The sequence below is a fragment of a genome, unplaced genomic scaffold (assembly GCF_019419815.1).
Source record: "Pyrus x bretschneideri cultivar Hongxiangsu unplaced genomic scaffold, Pyrus_bretschneideri_v1 Contig55, whole genome shotgun sequence".
NCBI lineage: Eukaryota > Viridiplantae > Streptophyta > Magnoliopsida > Rosales > Rosaceae > Pyrus > Pyrus x bretschneideri.
In genome coordinates, this window is record NW_025999793.1 from 1,324,180 (window position 1) to 1,340,686 (window position 16,507).

The 16,507-nt window shown below is 36.0% G+C and overlaps 1 protein-coding gene across 2 annotated transcripts; it reads right to left on the reverse strand.

Annotated features, from left to right (window-relative positions):
• Positions 1-15,116: 15,116 nt before the first annotated feature.
• LOC103928113 lies at positions 15,117-16,187 on the reverse strand. 2 transcript variants are annotated; one of them, XM_009337129.3, is made up of 2 exons: positions 16,018-16,187; positions 15,117-15,774 (listed from the first exon to the last, which is right to left on the reverse strand). In XM_009337129.3, the coding sequence occupies exons 1-2, from the start codon at positions 16,071-16,073 to the stop codon at positions 15,429-15,431; spliced, it is 402 nt and encodes a 133-aa protein (XP_009335404.2). In that variant the 5' UTR covers positions 16,074-16,187; the 3' UTR covers positions 15,117-15,428. The 2 variants fall into 2 exon arrangements, with proteins under 2 accessions (XP_009335404.2, XP_009335403.2); XM_009337128.3 differs by having other exon boundaries at positions 15,117-15,786; positions 16,018-16,185.
• Positions 16,188-16,507: the final 320 nt, after the last annotated feature.

Consider the following 16,507-nt stretch of genomic DNA (forward strand, 5'->3'; position numbering starts at 1 on the left):
TCAAGCCTCGACAGCCCTTGGATTAACAGCACATTCATAAATCTACACCTTATGGAGATCGAATTAGAGGATTAAAGTTGTGAAAAAGATTGTAACCCCAAATCATTAATACAAACAATTTCTTTGTACACGTGTTCTTGTCTCATTTGTCACATGAGTCTTCGTGTTTACAGTAATACCTAAGCATGCAGTCTAAACATGCAACGCAAATCAGAATTTAAACTTGGACCTACTCGCTCCACTCTCTCCCATGAAAATTAATTTATAGACAATTTCAAATTCTAGATTACATTCATTCTACAATTCAGAGGTCTAGGTAATAAAAAAGGGTCCACAGTCCAAGTAATTAGATTATTCAGTCGATTCAATTCAAGGGGGCATGAAACCAAGGAACAAATACACATCAATATCTTTGAAAGTTTCAGTTTTATGGATCCATAGAGGTAGTTCGCAGTATAAATGCATGATATGCACCATAACAGGGGATGAAAATAGTCCAAAATTTGTACCTTTCTTTCTTAGATTTGCAAACATTACTATCATCTGTGATCACGTTCCTTTTTACCATATATTCAGTGGTACCTGCAGTTCAAAGAGATGTTCGCTACAGACTCGATGATGCATAGTAGTCATAAGTCCAACCTAAATATCAGTGCAGGAAATGAGTTTATTACCTTTTATTCTTGAATCCGAGAACATTGAGATGTTTTCTGGGTTTTATTTCATCGGCGTAGTACTGGGCAGTTGCAGAGTCTTATGGTTCTTTGCTTTCACCTCTGCTTACTGTTCTTTACCACATGATTACAAACCATCCGTAAGCATGACAAACAGATATCAAATCTTAGGAATCCATAAATCATCTAGTCACTATAGATTTCATGCTTCATGAATTTGCAAGTTTTTTGTAGAACAAGGAAGGAAGGAAGAAGATTTGTATATTTCTGACATTAGAACCTCAAGATCTCCATCGTCCTGTTGTGTTAAGATTTTAGTAATCTTTCATTAATGAACACTTGGATTTCGAATGGAGCAAGAAGAATAGAATGAAGCAGAGTGAGAGAGAAGAATATTCACAACTACAACATTCTAACCATTGTAGAATGATGCTCCACCTTCATATATTCATTCATTCCTTGCATCAGTCATCATCACCATTCAAATACATAAACCATTGTGATTGCGACACATGGCAGTTACAACGCATTTTAGTCATTGAAAATGAAAACTGATCTAGGACCCTACACTTGGCATATGAGCTTAAGCTATCTCAACATAAAACAATTTCAAAAAAGAACAAATAGGAATTTACTAAGTAAATCATTTATTAACAAGAAATTAGTAAGCAATTTACTTTTCAACACTCCTTTCTAAACTGCTAACTAATTTCACACCAAGTAAACATCTTAAGTTATTGAACCTTTCATTGGGAAGAGCCTTTGTGAAAATATCAGCAATCTGATCTTCACTTTTGCAATAGATCAAATCAACCACACCTTCTTGAATTGCATCTTTAATGAAATGAAACTTCCTATCAATGTGTTTAGTCCTTTGGTGAAACACTAGATTCTTAAACATGGCTATAGCTTATGTGTTGTCACACAATAAGGAAGGTTGCAGCAACTTACTTTTCTCCAAAGTCCTCGAGCACAAATCTAAGCCAAATGGCCTGAGAGGTTGCTTCAACTGCACTAACATACTCTGCTTCTGCAGTTAAAAGTGCTACGCTATGCTGCTTAACCGAAGCCCATGAGAATACTCCACTCCTAAATGAAAAAGCATACCCTGAGGTGTTTTTCATATCCTCCTCAAATCCACTCCAATCACTATCACAGTAACCAATCAATAAAGCAGACTTTCCAACCACATATTCAATCCCAAAGTCAATTGTTCCTTGGATATACTTTAGGACTCTTTTAGCAGCTCCATAATGCTTCTTAGAAGGCCTGTGCATAAATTGTGCAAGCAAACTAGCAAAGAACATAATATCTGGCCTAGTTGTTATTAAGTACAAAAGGCTCCTAACAATTTTCCTAACAAACACTTATATGCAGGTTCACTTCCATCATTTCTTCTCAATTTATCAGTTGCAACCAATAGAGTGCTCACTAGCTTATAGTCTTTAAGCCCAAATTTATCCAAGAGAGTCAAAGCATACTTTTTATGGTGTATAAATATACTCCCTTCAGTTTGAGTTACCCCCATTCCAAGAAAATGATGAAGTAAACCTTAATCTGACATCTCATATTTGCACATAATCTCAACCTTGAATTCTTCCATCATTTCTACACTACTCCCTGTGTACACTATGTCATCAACATAAAGCACCAACATCATCCTTGTTTCTCACATATAAAGTTGCTTCACTTAAGCTTCTGTGAAAGCCACAATGAATTAGGTATGTGTCAATTTCATTATACCACGCCCTTGGTGCCTGTTTTAGACCATTGAGGGTCTTTCTCAGCCTATACACCTTGTCTTTAGCCCTTTTAATCATAAAATCATCAGGTTAGTCCACATATACCTCATCGACGAGAACACCATTAGAAAGGCTGATTTAACATCCAATTGCCACAATTTCCAACCTTTATGTGCAGCTAGTGCAATGAGTGTCCTAATGGTATCGAACCTTGCCACAAGGGCAAAGGTTTCATTAAAGTTAACCCCAAGTTTCTATGTGTAGCCGTTGGCTACAAGTCTAGCTTTGTGTTTTTGAATGGAACCATCAAGATTCATCTTTGTTTTGTAGACCCACTTCACTCCCACAATTGGTTTGTTGCATGGCCTATTAACTAACTCCCAAGTAGAATTCTTTTCTATCATCAACATCTCTTTTGTCCTAGCCTTTTTCCAAGCTTCATCTTTAACTGCCTCACTAAAATCTTCAGGTTCTATAATGCTCATCTTGCATTAAGCATATACATCACTCAAACTCTTCCATTTCTTTATAAGTTTCTGAGAATAAAACTGAAGAACCAAGAGAACTAGATTCCTAAGATGTATGTAGGTCTTTAGTTGTTTATGATCTTAGAGAAGATTGCATAAACTGAGGTGAGTCACTCGACTCAGAATCAAGCTCAGTTATCCTTGAGCTTCCATCAGCATTCCAAGGAATAGAAAATTGCACTGCCTCATTAGATTCCCAGTTCCACATTACTTTCACATCAAATATCACATTTCTTGATAATTCAACCTTCTGCGGTCTCAAGTTGAAAACCCAATATCCCTTTTCACAGCTGCCATACCCAACAAATACTCAATTCTCACCAGTTTCCTCAAACTTATGTCTTTTCTATGAAGGAATGTGAATATAACACAGAGAACCAAATATCTTCAAGTGTTTGACACCTGGTTTGCTTCCATTAAAAGCCTCAAATGGAGTTATGTTATTCAAAGAACTTGTTGGACAACGATTTTGCAAATACACAATTATATTCACAGCTTTAGCCCAAAACTTCAAGGGAATCTTCTTTTGATACATCATAGTTCTAGCCATCTCAATCATGGTTTTGTTCTTTCTCTCTGCAACATCGTTTTGTTGTGGAAAGTAGGCAGCAGTTAGCTGCCTTTCTAACCCCATATCTTCCCAGAACTTAGAAAACTCTAGGGATGTGTATTCTCCACCCCTGTCACTCCTGAGTTTCTTAATTTGGTAGCCTCTATGTAGCTCAACCATGGATTTGAACCGTTTGAAAATGTTGAAGACTTAAGACTTATGTCGTAAGAAAAACATCAAACACATTCAGTGCGGTCTTCAATAAATGTGAGAAATAATCTGTTGCCTCCAAGAGTGGTTATCTACATTGGACCATAGATATCAGAGTGAATAAGTTCTAGAGGTTGTGATGCCCTCCAAGTCTTTCCCTTGTCAAATGGTTCCTTATGACCCTTCCCTGTAACACATCCAAAGCAAACATGCTTAGAAACTTGTAGTCAAGGTAAACCCTGCACCATTTCCTTCTCTTGCAGGAGCATCAAACTAATGTAGTTTAGATGTCCATATCTTCTATGGCACAACCAAGATAAGTCTTCAACAGTTGCTCTATTAGCCATGTAAGGAGTGACACATTCCAAACTTAAGGAAAGCATCTGTTTCCTTTCATTGTGACACTTGCAATCAAATCTTCCATCTGTCTATCTCCATAAATATCAACCATGTAATCATTAAACACAAGCTAATATCCATGTTCTACCATCTGCCCTACACTCAATAAGTTTTCATCCAACCCAGGTACAATCATAGTCTCTTTGATATACCTAGTCACACCCTTCATCTCCATAACCAATGTGTCTTTGCTTATGGACTGCACTAAATCTCCAGTGCCCATTTTAACTCTACACTTAACATTCTTATCAACATCAATAAGAAAAGACTCATAAGAGGTCATATGGTTGCTACATGCACTGTCTACATACCATATATTCATATTCCTTCCAATAGTAGCAGAATGACAAGCATAAAGCATGGTTGTAGATTCTATTACCTGATTTGTAAAGTTTACAAGCTTTCCAGCCTTGTTTGGTTGATCATAGTCCTTGATAAGGTGACCAAATCGATGGCATCCATGGCATTTTAGCTTCCCTTTAAATCAATAACTTATCACAATGCTTGCATTTTCCCTTAGACTGGTCAGATTTTCCTCCCTGATCATATTTACCACCTTAGTTAGCAAGATTCTGAGGTTTAGGATCCCATTTCTTTCCCTTCGATTTCCAATTCTTCTTTGGTTTAGAATTACCAAAAGATGAATGTGGCTGAGTTCCCTTTGGATTCACATTCATACTACTGAAAACTCTCTCTGGATTCACACTCATACTACTGAATGCTCTCTCAGTGGTACTCCCAGCATGCCTATTAAGGCATTATGCAACTCCTTTTAACGTTGCAATTAGTTCTTGTACCTTAATAGTTTCAATGTCCTTAGTTTGTTCAATCACATAACAAACAAGATCAAATTCCTTAGTTGAGCTTATGAGCAATTTCTAAACTAATCGCTCTCTGGGTAAATCTTCCACACAACCCTTCATCTGATTCACTAACTCGAGAAGACGAGTGAGATACACAGACAAGGTGTCATCATCCCTCATCCTTATGTACTCGAAATCATGACATAAACCCTGCAACTTAATGGATCTCACTTGCTTATCACCATGAAATTTCTGGTGTAGAATATCCCAAGCACTCTTTGAGGTCTCTTCATTTGAGATTTTTGGAAAGATGTCATCTAGGACAACTACTTGGATGATACCCAGTGCCTTAGCATCCTTTATTAGCTTTTCGTTCAGAGCTGCTGTCTCTGAATCCGATGACCCTTCCACTTTGACCTTTTTCCCCTTCGATTCTGGAATTTTAAGATCCTTTTTCAACTAAATCCTAGATTCCACGTGATTTAAAAATAGTTCTCATTCGGATCTTTCAAAATTCATAGTTGTCACCATTGAATATTAAAGCCCAAAGATCACTACTACCTGACCCAGCCATTTAAGACCTGAATCGATGAACTAAGTCAAAAATTTCACGTTGGATTTCTAAGCACATCACTCACAGATCCGACGTCCCAATTCCATATAAAACCTAGGCTCATGATACCATGTTAAGATTTGAGTAATCTTTCATTGATGAACACTTGGATTTTGAAGGGAGCAAGAAGAATAAAAGGAAACAGCTAAAGGGAGAGAATGAGAGACAACTGCAACATTCTAACTGTTGCAGAATGATGCTCCATTTTCATATATTCATTCATTCCTTACATCAGTCATCATCACCATTCAAATACATAAACCATTGTGATTATGACATATGGTAGTTACAAGGCATGTGAGCCCTTGAAAATGAAAACTAATCTAGAACCCTACACTTGGCATATGAGCTCTAATAATTGATATAACAAAAATGCCACATGGAATTATTCTAGTGAGTGAGGTTGTTAATATAGTTAGAACGATATTATTGTAATTAGCATATATGACTATATAAGAGAGAATAGGGCTCTTATTCTATCAAATCAGTTGTAATATTTCTAAAAGCAATCAATACAATTTCCTCTCTCTTTTTCCTTCTCTCTTCGATTATGTAATTCTTTGTTCTTCATAATTGTTTAACTGAAAGAAGGCTTCTGGCAATATTTGGAACATGAAGAACTTTATTGAGGACCAGAGATTGATTATCAGTTTGAATTGTAGTAGAACCAATATTTTGAATTGGTAAGCTGGAACCATTACCAATGGTTATATTCTCAAAGCCCTGATAATGAGTCACTTGTCTCAAAGCATTTATATCTGCAGTCATATGATGAGAAGCACCTGAGTCCACAATCCATAAATCCTGAGGAAGAATCTATGATGTTTGTTGTGCACTCATGGCAAAGAATGATGATGGTGGTGGTTGACCTTGAAATGCATAATTTCCCCTATGAAAACAAGCAAGTGCAGAGTGTCATCTTTTTCCACATATCTGGCATTCTACAAAAAAACCAGCTGAAGCATTGTTTATGTTTTTGTGAAAACAGTTTGCTGTAATATGACCCATTTTATTACATATCTAACATTCGATTACAACATTTGGCCTTGCTTCTATATTGTCTGACCATGATCTTGCTCCATTCTATGTTTGTCTTAATCATGCAGAATAGTAATTATTCCCATTGGTATACCCTCTTCCTCTGAAACTGTTATTGCTCCTATAGATGTTGCCATTATTCTTATAGTGATTACCATTGTTGGTCCTGTAACCATTTTAAAATTCTAAGACTTGAATCCTTGTTGATTTCCAGAACTAGACTGACCTATAAAACCATAACCATAAGACTGATCATGATGTCCTGGAGGAAATGACAGTGATGCATTTGGACCAAATGTCTGACTCTCAACACAGTTTTGATGAGAATTACGAAATAAACTATGTGATTGCTGAATAATTGTACCCCCTGTAGTAGCAGGTATATGATCATGACTCTAAGAATTAGATGAAGATGCACCATGTGATGATCCATATCCTTGACCATATATGACACAACCTGAACTAGCAGACTAACCAGAATGAGAGCCCTAGACAAACAGATTAACCACATTTTGAGATAACAAATTAATTTCTCCCTCAATCTCCTTTTCGATACCAAGTAATTGTGCATGAAATTCTCTCAAAGTTATTGAAGACTCCCTTGCCAAAATCACAGTTCGAATGACAAAATATTCTTTTGGCAAACCAGCCAAACCAACAATTATAACATCATTATCAGATACTGTCTCCCCTGCAGCCATTAACTGATCCCTAATATTCTTCAGTCGCAACAAGTATTTATCAATATTATTTGTGCCCTTTTGATTGTATGTAGTTTGGTTTTCAAATGATTCACCCTAGACTTTGAAATTGAAGCATAACATTCAAGAAGATTTGACCATGCTTCAAAAGCATTTCTAGACCCAAGAACATATTACATTACTTCATCTGTTAATGTAGCAAGTAACAAACTGATAAGAGCCATTACTTCATCCTTTGTAATACCAGTTTCTGCACTTACTACATATTTCGATGCACACACAATTGTACCATCGAAGTGACCAAAGAGTTTGTACCCTTTAAGAACTGACTGAAATTGAAATGCCCATTTGGCAGAATTGTCATCTCTGAGTTTAATAGTCAGCATACCCAACAAATTCTCAACTTTGAATGAAGAAGACGCCATTAAAATGAAATCATCCAACACAAATCTACTGAAGAGAATGATACTCCAAGAAAGATATAAACCTTAACAAACACTTCACAATTCTACTAAGGAGAATGACACTCCAAGATTCACAAAAGGAATAACACATTCTGCTTTGAAATCACAAATTTTACTCTTCAACACATTCACAGATTCACAGAAAGAATGACATTTTCTTCTTCGACACTACAAATTTTAATTCCCAACACATTCATCAATTCTAGAGAATGATACTCCAAGAAATATGCAGAAAGAATGACACTTTCTAAGATCAACTCATCAAGATTCTAACAAAATCCCAAATCTCTATCGCATATAATCCAAGAGCGTGAAATTCTAACAAAAAACACCACAACTTCAGAAACAAAACATTATATTGAATCATTTAACAAAATCAAATTCACCTGATTCACCAAGGCATCTCCAGATCTCCGAATTGCATAATTTCAGATCTTCAAATGATTCCCAAAATCGTCAGACTTTCAATCTTCGAGCATAACCCTAATCAGCGGAAGACGTCGTCAAGATCGAAAGGGACGACAAGCCAATACCGACAATGATACCATATTAATAGTAAGAAGAAATTATGAAGAACAAAGAATTACATAATCAAAGATAGAAGGAGAGAAAGAGAGAGAGAGAGAGAGGAAATTGTATTGATTGTTTTCATAGGGGAAATTATGCATTTCAAGGTCAACCACCACCATCATCCTTCTCTGCCATGAATGCACAACAAACATCATAGACTTTTCCTCAAGACTCATGGATTGTGGAATCAGGTGCTTGTTGATGTGATATAAAATAACACTTAAATTAAACCCTCTTATTGACAATTGTAGTAAAGATGTAAGTAGGGATCGTTCTAAGCCGGGGATTAGGAGGGATTGCTAATCTACTCAAAACTGATTCAGAAACACAAAACTAGGCTTGAAAACACTTAACTAGACTCAAAGAACTCAAAACAAACTAGAATGACTCAAAACAGCGCAAAACAAGCAAATTGACTCAAACTAGACACTAAAGGGTGATTTGGACGAAAATTAATTTTAACTTGACTCAAAACACTTAAAAACACAAGTTTGGACGGATTCTAACTAATTTGACACAACAAAGTAAAGGGGATTGGGTTTTTGACAAATTTAAAGTAAAGACAAGTAGGTTAAAGACTTAAACAAGTTTGGCACGAAATTAGGGGAAATTATGGGTGATTGGCTAGCTAGAGGGCCCTTCTCCACACATAACACACTTGCATACAAATCGATTTCCAGTTGTTTTTCCAATAAACCATGAACCTCAACACCCCAGATTAACCGTGAACAGCACTAATTAACCCTCAGATTTTCCTTAAGTCATTGAATTGGATGGAAAACGCATTGGCAACCAAATTATTCTTCAATAGTTCCCTACATGAACAGCATAATAGAGATACAATCAAAGATCATTAAGCTTTCTGAAAATCATAAGCATTGACAAGGCATTCGTAACCATGAACAACATGATACTCTTGCTAGGAATTTACTTAACCCGATTGTGACTAGCAACCTCCACTACTTATGAATATAAGTTCATAACAATTAGGTGAAACTCACTTATATTCTAGCATAAAATTCATGCATGCAAACTAAGTAGGCCTCCTTAATCAACATTCAAGAATAAGTTCTGAATCAAACAGTTAAGTAAATTGCATTCACAATTTATGAACTCACAACTGGAAGTAATCAATTCATATTGCAAATATGTTCATGGCTTTGAATTCTCCTCTAGCTAAAACGAGTTTAGCTCCTCATGTTCACAATTAAACAAAGAAAATTTAAATTAAACATTGAAAACAAAAGATTGAATGCACCTAGAAACGCTCCAACAATCCAACAATCTTGAATGGCAGGCACAACTCCAAACTATCGTCTCCTTCCTTCCAAAATTGCTGCACAAGGGTGGTTGTATGAAATTGGGTTGTGGTGTATTATGGATGGGTTGTGTCGAAATTGTGGTGAATGATGGCTGAATGAATGAATGGTTGAACGAATCCCTGGTTTTTACGACATAAACATATATTTAAAGGGAGAGAAGGCTAGGCATTAATTAAATGTTTTGGGAAAGATTTGGACTCCAAATCCTCAAGGAAAAAGGGTAAATAAAGTCAGAATCCCAGAGAGAAAAGGGAAGGAAAGGTGCGGCATATCTTAGAGGGAAAGGGAAAGGCTTTTGCGGCATGGATTTAGAGGGAATGGGCATGCCTTGCACGGCAAGGAAAGGGATAGGTGCAGCATCCCCTTTGGGAATGGGATTTAGGCTTCTAGAACATATATTTAAGTGTCCTAAATTAATTAGGGATCCTCTTGGCAGCTGGAACATAAGTAGGAAAAGATTAGGATTGACTAAGTCAAAATAAGGTAGTTTGACTCATGTTTCCTTCTTTGTAGTTGATTCCTTTTCTTCCAAGTCTTGAATTAATTTCTTCAATTCTTTAGCAAATTCCTAGCCCTTCTTGAACTTCAATTTCGTCCATCCACCTTGCTCCATGCATGTGCTATCCATTCCAAGGCCAAAACTGCTCTAAAATGCTCCAAATTGCCTTTTCTTGCTACTTTAGTCAATTGAACCTACAAACACATGAAAATAGCTTAAATTACTATAATAAATAGAAACTAACAACATAAATGCAAGAAAACAAGCTAATTAAGTCGCATAAATATGCTCCTATCACTTGTCATCATATAGCTGCAGATATAAATGCTTTGAGATAAGTGACTCATTATCAGGGCTCTAAGAATATAACCATTGGTAATGGTTCTAGCTTACCAATTCAAAATATTGGTTCTACTACAATTCAAACTGATAATCAATCTCTGGTCCTCAATAAAGTTCTTCATGTTCCAAATATTGTCAAAAACCTTCTTTCAGTTAAACAATTATGTGCAAATAATAACAGTTGGTTTATATGTGATGAATGTGAATTCTTTGTGCAGGACAATAAGACAAGGGAGGTGGTGTATCATGAAAAGAGTAAACCAGAAAAGCTATTTCAAATTCCTATGATTAAAGTTTCAAGAGGGTTACAATCTGTATCAAAAGATCCAGTGGCTTACTTGGGAAAAATGGTGAAATCTAATGTTTAGCATCAAAGGTTAGGGCACCCGGCTCATGATAATATGACTGCTATGTTGCAATAGTCTAGGGTTGTACACAAATTAAATGATACATATATTACTTGTATTTTTTGTATTAGAGGGAAAATGTCTAGGATACCATTTCTTGTTAGAAGTGATAAAAGTTTGGTTCCTTTTGAGAAAGTTCATATGGATGTTTGGGGTCCAACTTTTGTAAAATCTGTGGAAGGATATAGATACTATGTACTTTTTGTGGATGAATATAATAGATTTACTTGGATATTTCCCCTGTGCAATAAGTCAGATATGTATGCATTTTTTGTTAAATTCTACACTTTCATTCAAGCTCAGTTTGAGATATCAATTAAAAGTTTGCAAATAGATGGTGGAGGTGAATACACTAGCAAGATACTTACATCTTTTTTGGCTGCAAAAGTTGTTATGCATTTTATTTCACGTCCCTATACTCCTCAACAGAATGGAATATCTAAGAGGAAACATAGACATGTTGTTGACACTGCTCTCACTCTATTGAATGCTTCTGGTTTAAGTAGTGAATTCTAGAATTTGCATGTGCTCATGCAGTTTTCTTGATCAACAAGATGCCTTGTAAGACTTTGTCTTTTAGTTCTCCTTATCTACTTTTGTACAACAAGGTGCCTAAATTACAATCTTTGAGAATTTTTGGATCAACTGTGTTTCCTTGTATAAGACCTTACAATGACCATGAATTGCAGTTCAGGTCAACAATGTGTGTTTTCCTAGGCTATGCAATGGGGTGCAAAGTGGTTATATGTAATGATCCACAATCAAGGAAGTGTATTATATCAAGACATGTTATATTTGAAGAATCAATATTTCCTACAAAGTTGGGGCTATCTTAGCAAAGTGCTACATCTGTGAAAACATCAAATCCCTCTCCTTATGTGATTGTACCAGTTTCAATTCCTGTTAGGCATTCAAGTTTTTAATTTGAGAATGGTCAATCACCTGCAATACATTATGTCATGTCTGATACATTAGTGATTAGGACACCAGTTTTTAGTTCTCATACTTAAGATAGTACTACACCACAAAATCAAAATGTTGAATCTTCATCAACTGCACCTAATGATCTTACTTACTCTATAGCTTGTGATACACCTACTTCACCTCATTTGCTTCCTGTCCTCAATTATGATCAACTCCAGGTAATTTTACCACTTTCTGGGAGATCTTCCAGTACTGAGTCTCTCATATTACCTATTCAATAACACAGACATCATGGAATTCAAACTAGATTACAACCGTGTGCCATTTCAAGAAAGAACTATGTAGCTTATCTTATTACATTACCTGAGTTAAGTTCATTACAGATTCAGGAATCGTGGTCTAATGATTCTTCTCCTGGTACAACCTCTGGTGCATTCTTTGGTGGATTTTCTTTTCTAGCTGACATAACAGAAATTGAAGAACCTAAGACCTTTAAGGCAACATCTTCTAAAACTGAATGGCAATTGGCTACGCAAGAAGAGTATAATGCATGAAAAGCTCAAGGTACATGGGTTTTGGTTCCAACTCCATCTCACAGATCTATTGTAGGCAATAAATGGGTGTATAAAGTCAAGAAAAATCTTAATGGCTCAGTATCACGATACAAGGCTAGGCTAGTGGCTCAAGGTTACACTCAGGAACAAAGCTTGGATTACTCAAAAACTTTCAATTGTATGGTGAGACACACTTCTGTATGAATCATTTTAGCCTTAGCTGCACAATTTGGTTGGAATATGAGACAATTGGACATTCAAAATGCCTTTTTACATGGGGATCTTGAGGAGGAAGTCTATATAAAGCAGCCTCAAGGATTTATGGATCCTTCTTGTCCAAGTTATGTGTGCAAACTTATCAAATCTCTCTATGGATTGAAACAAGCTCCAAGAGATTGGAAGTCAAAGTTCACAAGTTATCTTTCTTCTCTCGGATTTACAACTCACTATCTGATACAAGTTTATTTGTTAAAGTGGATGAAGGGGACATTATTCTATTTTTGCTTTATGTAGATGATATCATAATCACTGGTTCTAACTCTACAAAGAGTCAAGCAGTGATCAGTGCTATTGCAGAAGTATTTGATCTCAAAGATATGGGAAAGTTGTCATTTTTTCTGGGATTATATAAAGAGGATGGCTCATTGTTCATAAGTCAATCAAAGTATGCAAAGGAACTACTGAAAAAGGCAGCAATGGAGACTTGTAAGCCAACATCTACACCATCAAAGCCACATGCACAGTTGCTTAAACAAGAAGGTATTGTTCTCTCTGATCCAAGTCATTATCGAAGTTTAGTAGGGGCTCTTCAATATCTGACCTTCACTAAGCCAGATATTGCCCATGCTGTGAACATGGTTTGTCAATCTTTGACTCCCCTAACTAATCTTCATATGCAACTTGTCAAAAAGATTTTAAGATACTGAAAGGGTACACTTGATTATGGGCTGCATTACAAAAAAAGTCTGGATTTCAATTTAACTACCTATTCAGATTCCAATTGGGCAACAAATATAAACACTCGAAGGCCAATAACTGGGTTTGTGATTTACTTGCGAGATAATCCAATTCCATGGCAATCTAAGAAGTAATCTACAGTGTCCAGAAGTTCCACAGAGGCTGAGTATAAGGCTCTAGCACATTCTGCAACAGACTTATTTTGGATTCGATCCCTGCTCAAAGACATGCATCAAGTTCTTTTGGTTCCTCCATTACTCCATTGTGACAACTTAAGCACATTGGCTTTAAGCTCGAATCTTGTTTTCCATTCAAGGATCAAACATCTTGATACTGACTATCATTTTGTTTGAGAAAAGATGCAACGTGGAGATCTTATTGTTCAGTATATACCTACTAAAGAACAAGTTGCCGATGTGTTTACAAAAGGATTGCACAGTCCAATGTCTGTAAAGCATTGCAGACATCTTGCTCTTGCTGTTTCAGACAAGTCTCAGATGCACGATTGATTCAAACTTCACTTGGAGACTCCAAGTTCAGTTTAAGGGGGGAGTAATAACTGATATAATAGAAATGCCACATGGCATTATTCTAGTGAGTGAGGTTGTTAATATAGTTAGAAGGGTACTGTTGTAATTAGCATATATGACTATATAAGAGAGAATAGGGCTCTTGTTCTATCAAGTCAGTTGTAATATTTCTGAAAGCAATCAATACAATTTCCTCTCTCTCTCTCTCTCTCTCTCCCTCCCTCTCTCTCCCTCCCTCCTTCTCTCTTCGATTCTGTAATTCTTTGTTCTTCATAATTTCTTCTTACTGTTAATAAGCTCAAGCTATCTCAACAGAAAACAGTTTCATAAAGAACAAATAAGAATTTACTAAGTAAATCATTTACTAACAAGAAATTAGTAAGCAATTTACTTTTGAATATGTTGTTCGTCAAATCTGAGGTAAGAGCCACCATTTCGTTCCCCTTTCTGCCATCGAAGACCTTACATACATAAAGCACATGCATGAGACCAATTTCATCCATTTGTCCCTAACCTAATTGTTGTAGACAACATTGATCGAAGAGAGAAAAGGATGACCTTACCTGTTACCTGTGAGTTTCTCGGCACCAAGATAAGGAACTCGATTTGTGAAATGTAATTTTACATTTGATTTTACATATCTGTTTGTTTACTAGCTGCCGATTTTTATTAGTGTTAATTTAATACTTTCTATATATAAACATAAATTATTTATATCAATTCTTGTGGATAACAAACTTGTTTGAGTTGTGTATACTACAATTACCTTATTCTCTTACAAGTATTTTATGTGTTTTGTAAAAGTATTTTAGTTTTTTTTAATTCTATTTTCACAGGTGGTCAAAATCTTATCACTTGTACTTATTTTTGCATTAAGTCAATGAATGAAAACACACACTTCTAGTTCACAGTTCTACAGTTGGCCAAAAATAATGGAGGTGTGCAATGGTGTTGTGGGTTAATGAGTTTAGAAACACCAATCTTTATTTTTATCTTTTTATTTAATAAGGCAAAATTTTGAGAGTTTGGAGGAGAAAATTTTAAATTAAGTATAAAGAATCATAAAAAGATTGGGTTTAATAAAATTTCCCTTAAATATGTTTGAGTATTTGCAAGGAACAACACTACCTATCACACAAAATAAGCTTAAGCTACGCTACGAAGGTTGTATGCTCCATTTTTCGTAGCACGCATGTGAAAGAAATTCTGTACGATGAGTCGATGACTACATTTATAGAAATATCTATGGAACACTTATTGACCTAACACTCGACTTAAAAACCCATTGTGTATGTGTAAACATTATTTTATATATAATGTATTATATATACCTTAATTACAAATGACTAGCACCATGATGCAGCCAAATTACTAAGGGGCACAAGCTTATTAATTACACTGCTATACAGCCTATACTACTGCTTCTATATATGCATCTGGCCACAACAAAGAAAGTCGTAAAACCCTTCCGGGCTTCAAATTATATGTGGCCATATATTATTCAGAATATCCTTAGTACTAATTTTTATTACCTTTAATTACTCAGCTATATATAACGATGATCGCGATCACGATGAATTGAATCACGGTCCATTTGTCACATTACATATGCGTGTAGTGATAGTAATGCTCAGGAGGAGTATCCGGGTCGGGTTTCTCAAGTACTCCGTCGACGTTCCTGAGCCAGAAAGTCTGGTTAAGAGAAGCAGCTCCCTTAGGCACATCATCCATGACCTTTTCATGCCCCTTCGGAACGTATATTCCTGTTCTTGGATGTGGCACCCAGTTGCACCTCCATGAAGATGAACTATTACTGCCAGTCTCACTTTCCATCATGTCAGTATCCTCACTATCACTCTCAACCATTCTGCTTGATATGTTTTCTGCAGCTCCCCTCAGCTTGCTGCTGAAATGGCGTCGATGATCTCCTTGCGCGTGCTTAGCTTCCCTGTAATATGAACTGCGGCATGCATGCATATTATTAACCCTCTTAATAAAATTATTATTATATCATCTCAACTTACCATCTAGTATAGTCTTTCTAATAGAGGTTATGTCGGTCCCACTTCTTTTAGAAAAGATAATAGACTTGATATCCAGTTAATTAAGATGGTTCAATTGAAACAACTTTTACTGTCGATAACTACGGACTAGAAGGATCAATTTAGCTAATTCATAATGGAAACATTACCTAAGCATAAACATCTTTGATTTCGCAACCCCGCCGCTCGTCATGGCCATCAGCATTCACGTATAAGCAGATCCACAAAAGTTAGATTTATATTTGCTAAACCCTGAACAACTTTCATACAAGTTAAGGCTAATGAAAGCAATATTGGGTTTTAGCTTTGAAAAATATGTATGCATGCAGCCAATATATATAATAGACGGAAGAATATGTTCTATTGGGCATTACCTTTGCGACCTAGTGAAGATTTTTGTATAAGGAGGAGGGCGCACATGCAATATTTTCATTTTTCGGATAAAGCAAAAGTGGAACTCAAGGAATATCTTTATATTATTGAAGGAAAATCGGGTTCCAAACAACTGTGAGGCTCTAATTCAATGGTAGACCATGATTGTGAGATACTCTCTAAGAATGGTTGAAGTGCATATGTTAAATCTGCTTTCTATTGATGCGGCTCTTCGTTTAAGTAATAAGAATATATTACATAATGTAT

Bases quoted from the DNA above. Each gene is read 5' to 3' on its own strand.
- LOC103928113 (XM_009337128.3), bottom strand. From the start codon at position 16,073: ATGCTGATGGCCATGACGAGCGGCGGGGTTGCGAAATCAAAGATGTTT. The intron at 15,787-16,017 runs GTAATGTTTCCA...TGCATGCCGCAG, and splicing joins TCAAAGATGTTTATGCTTAG to TTCATATTACAGGGAAGCTA.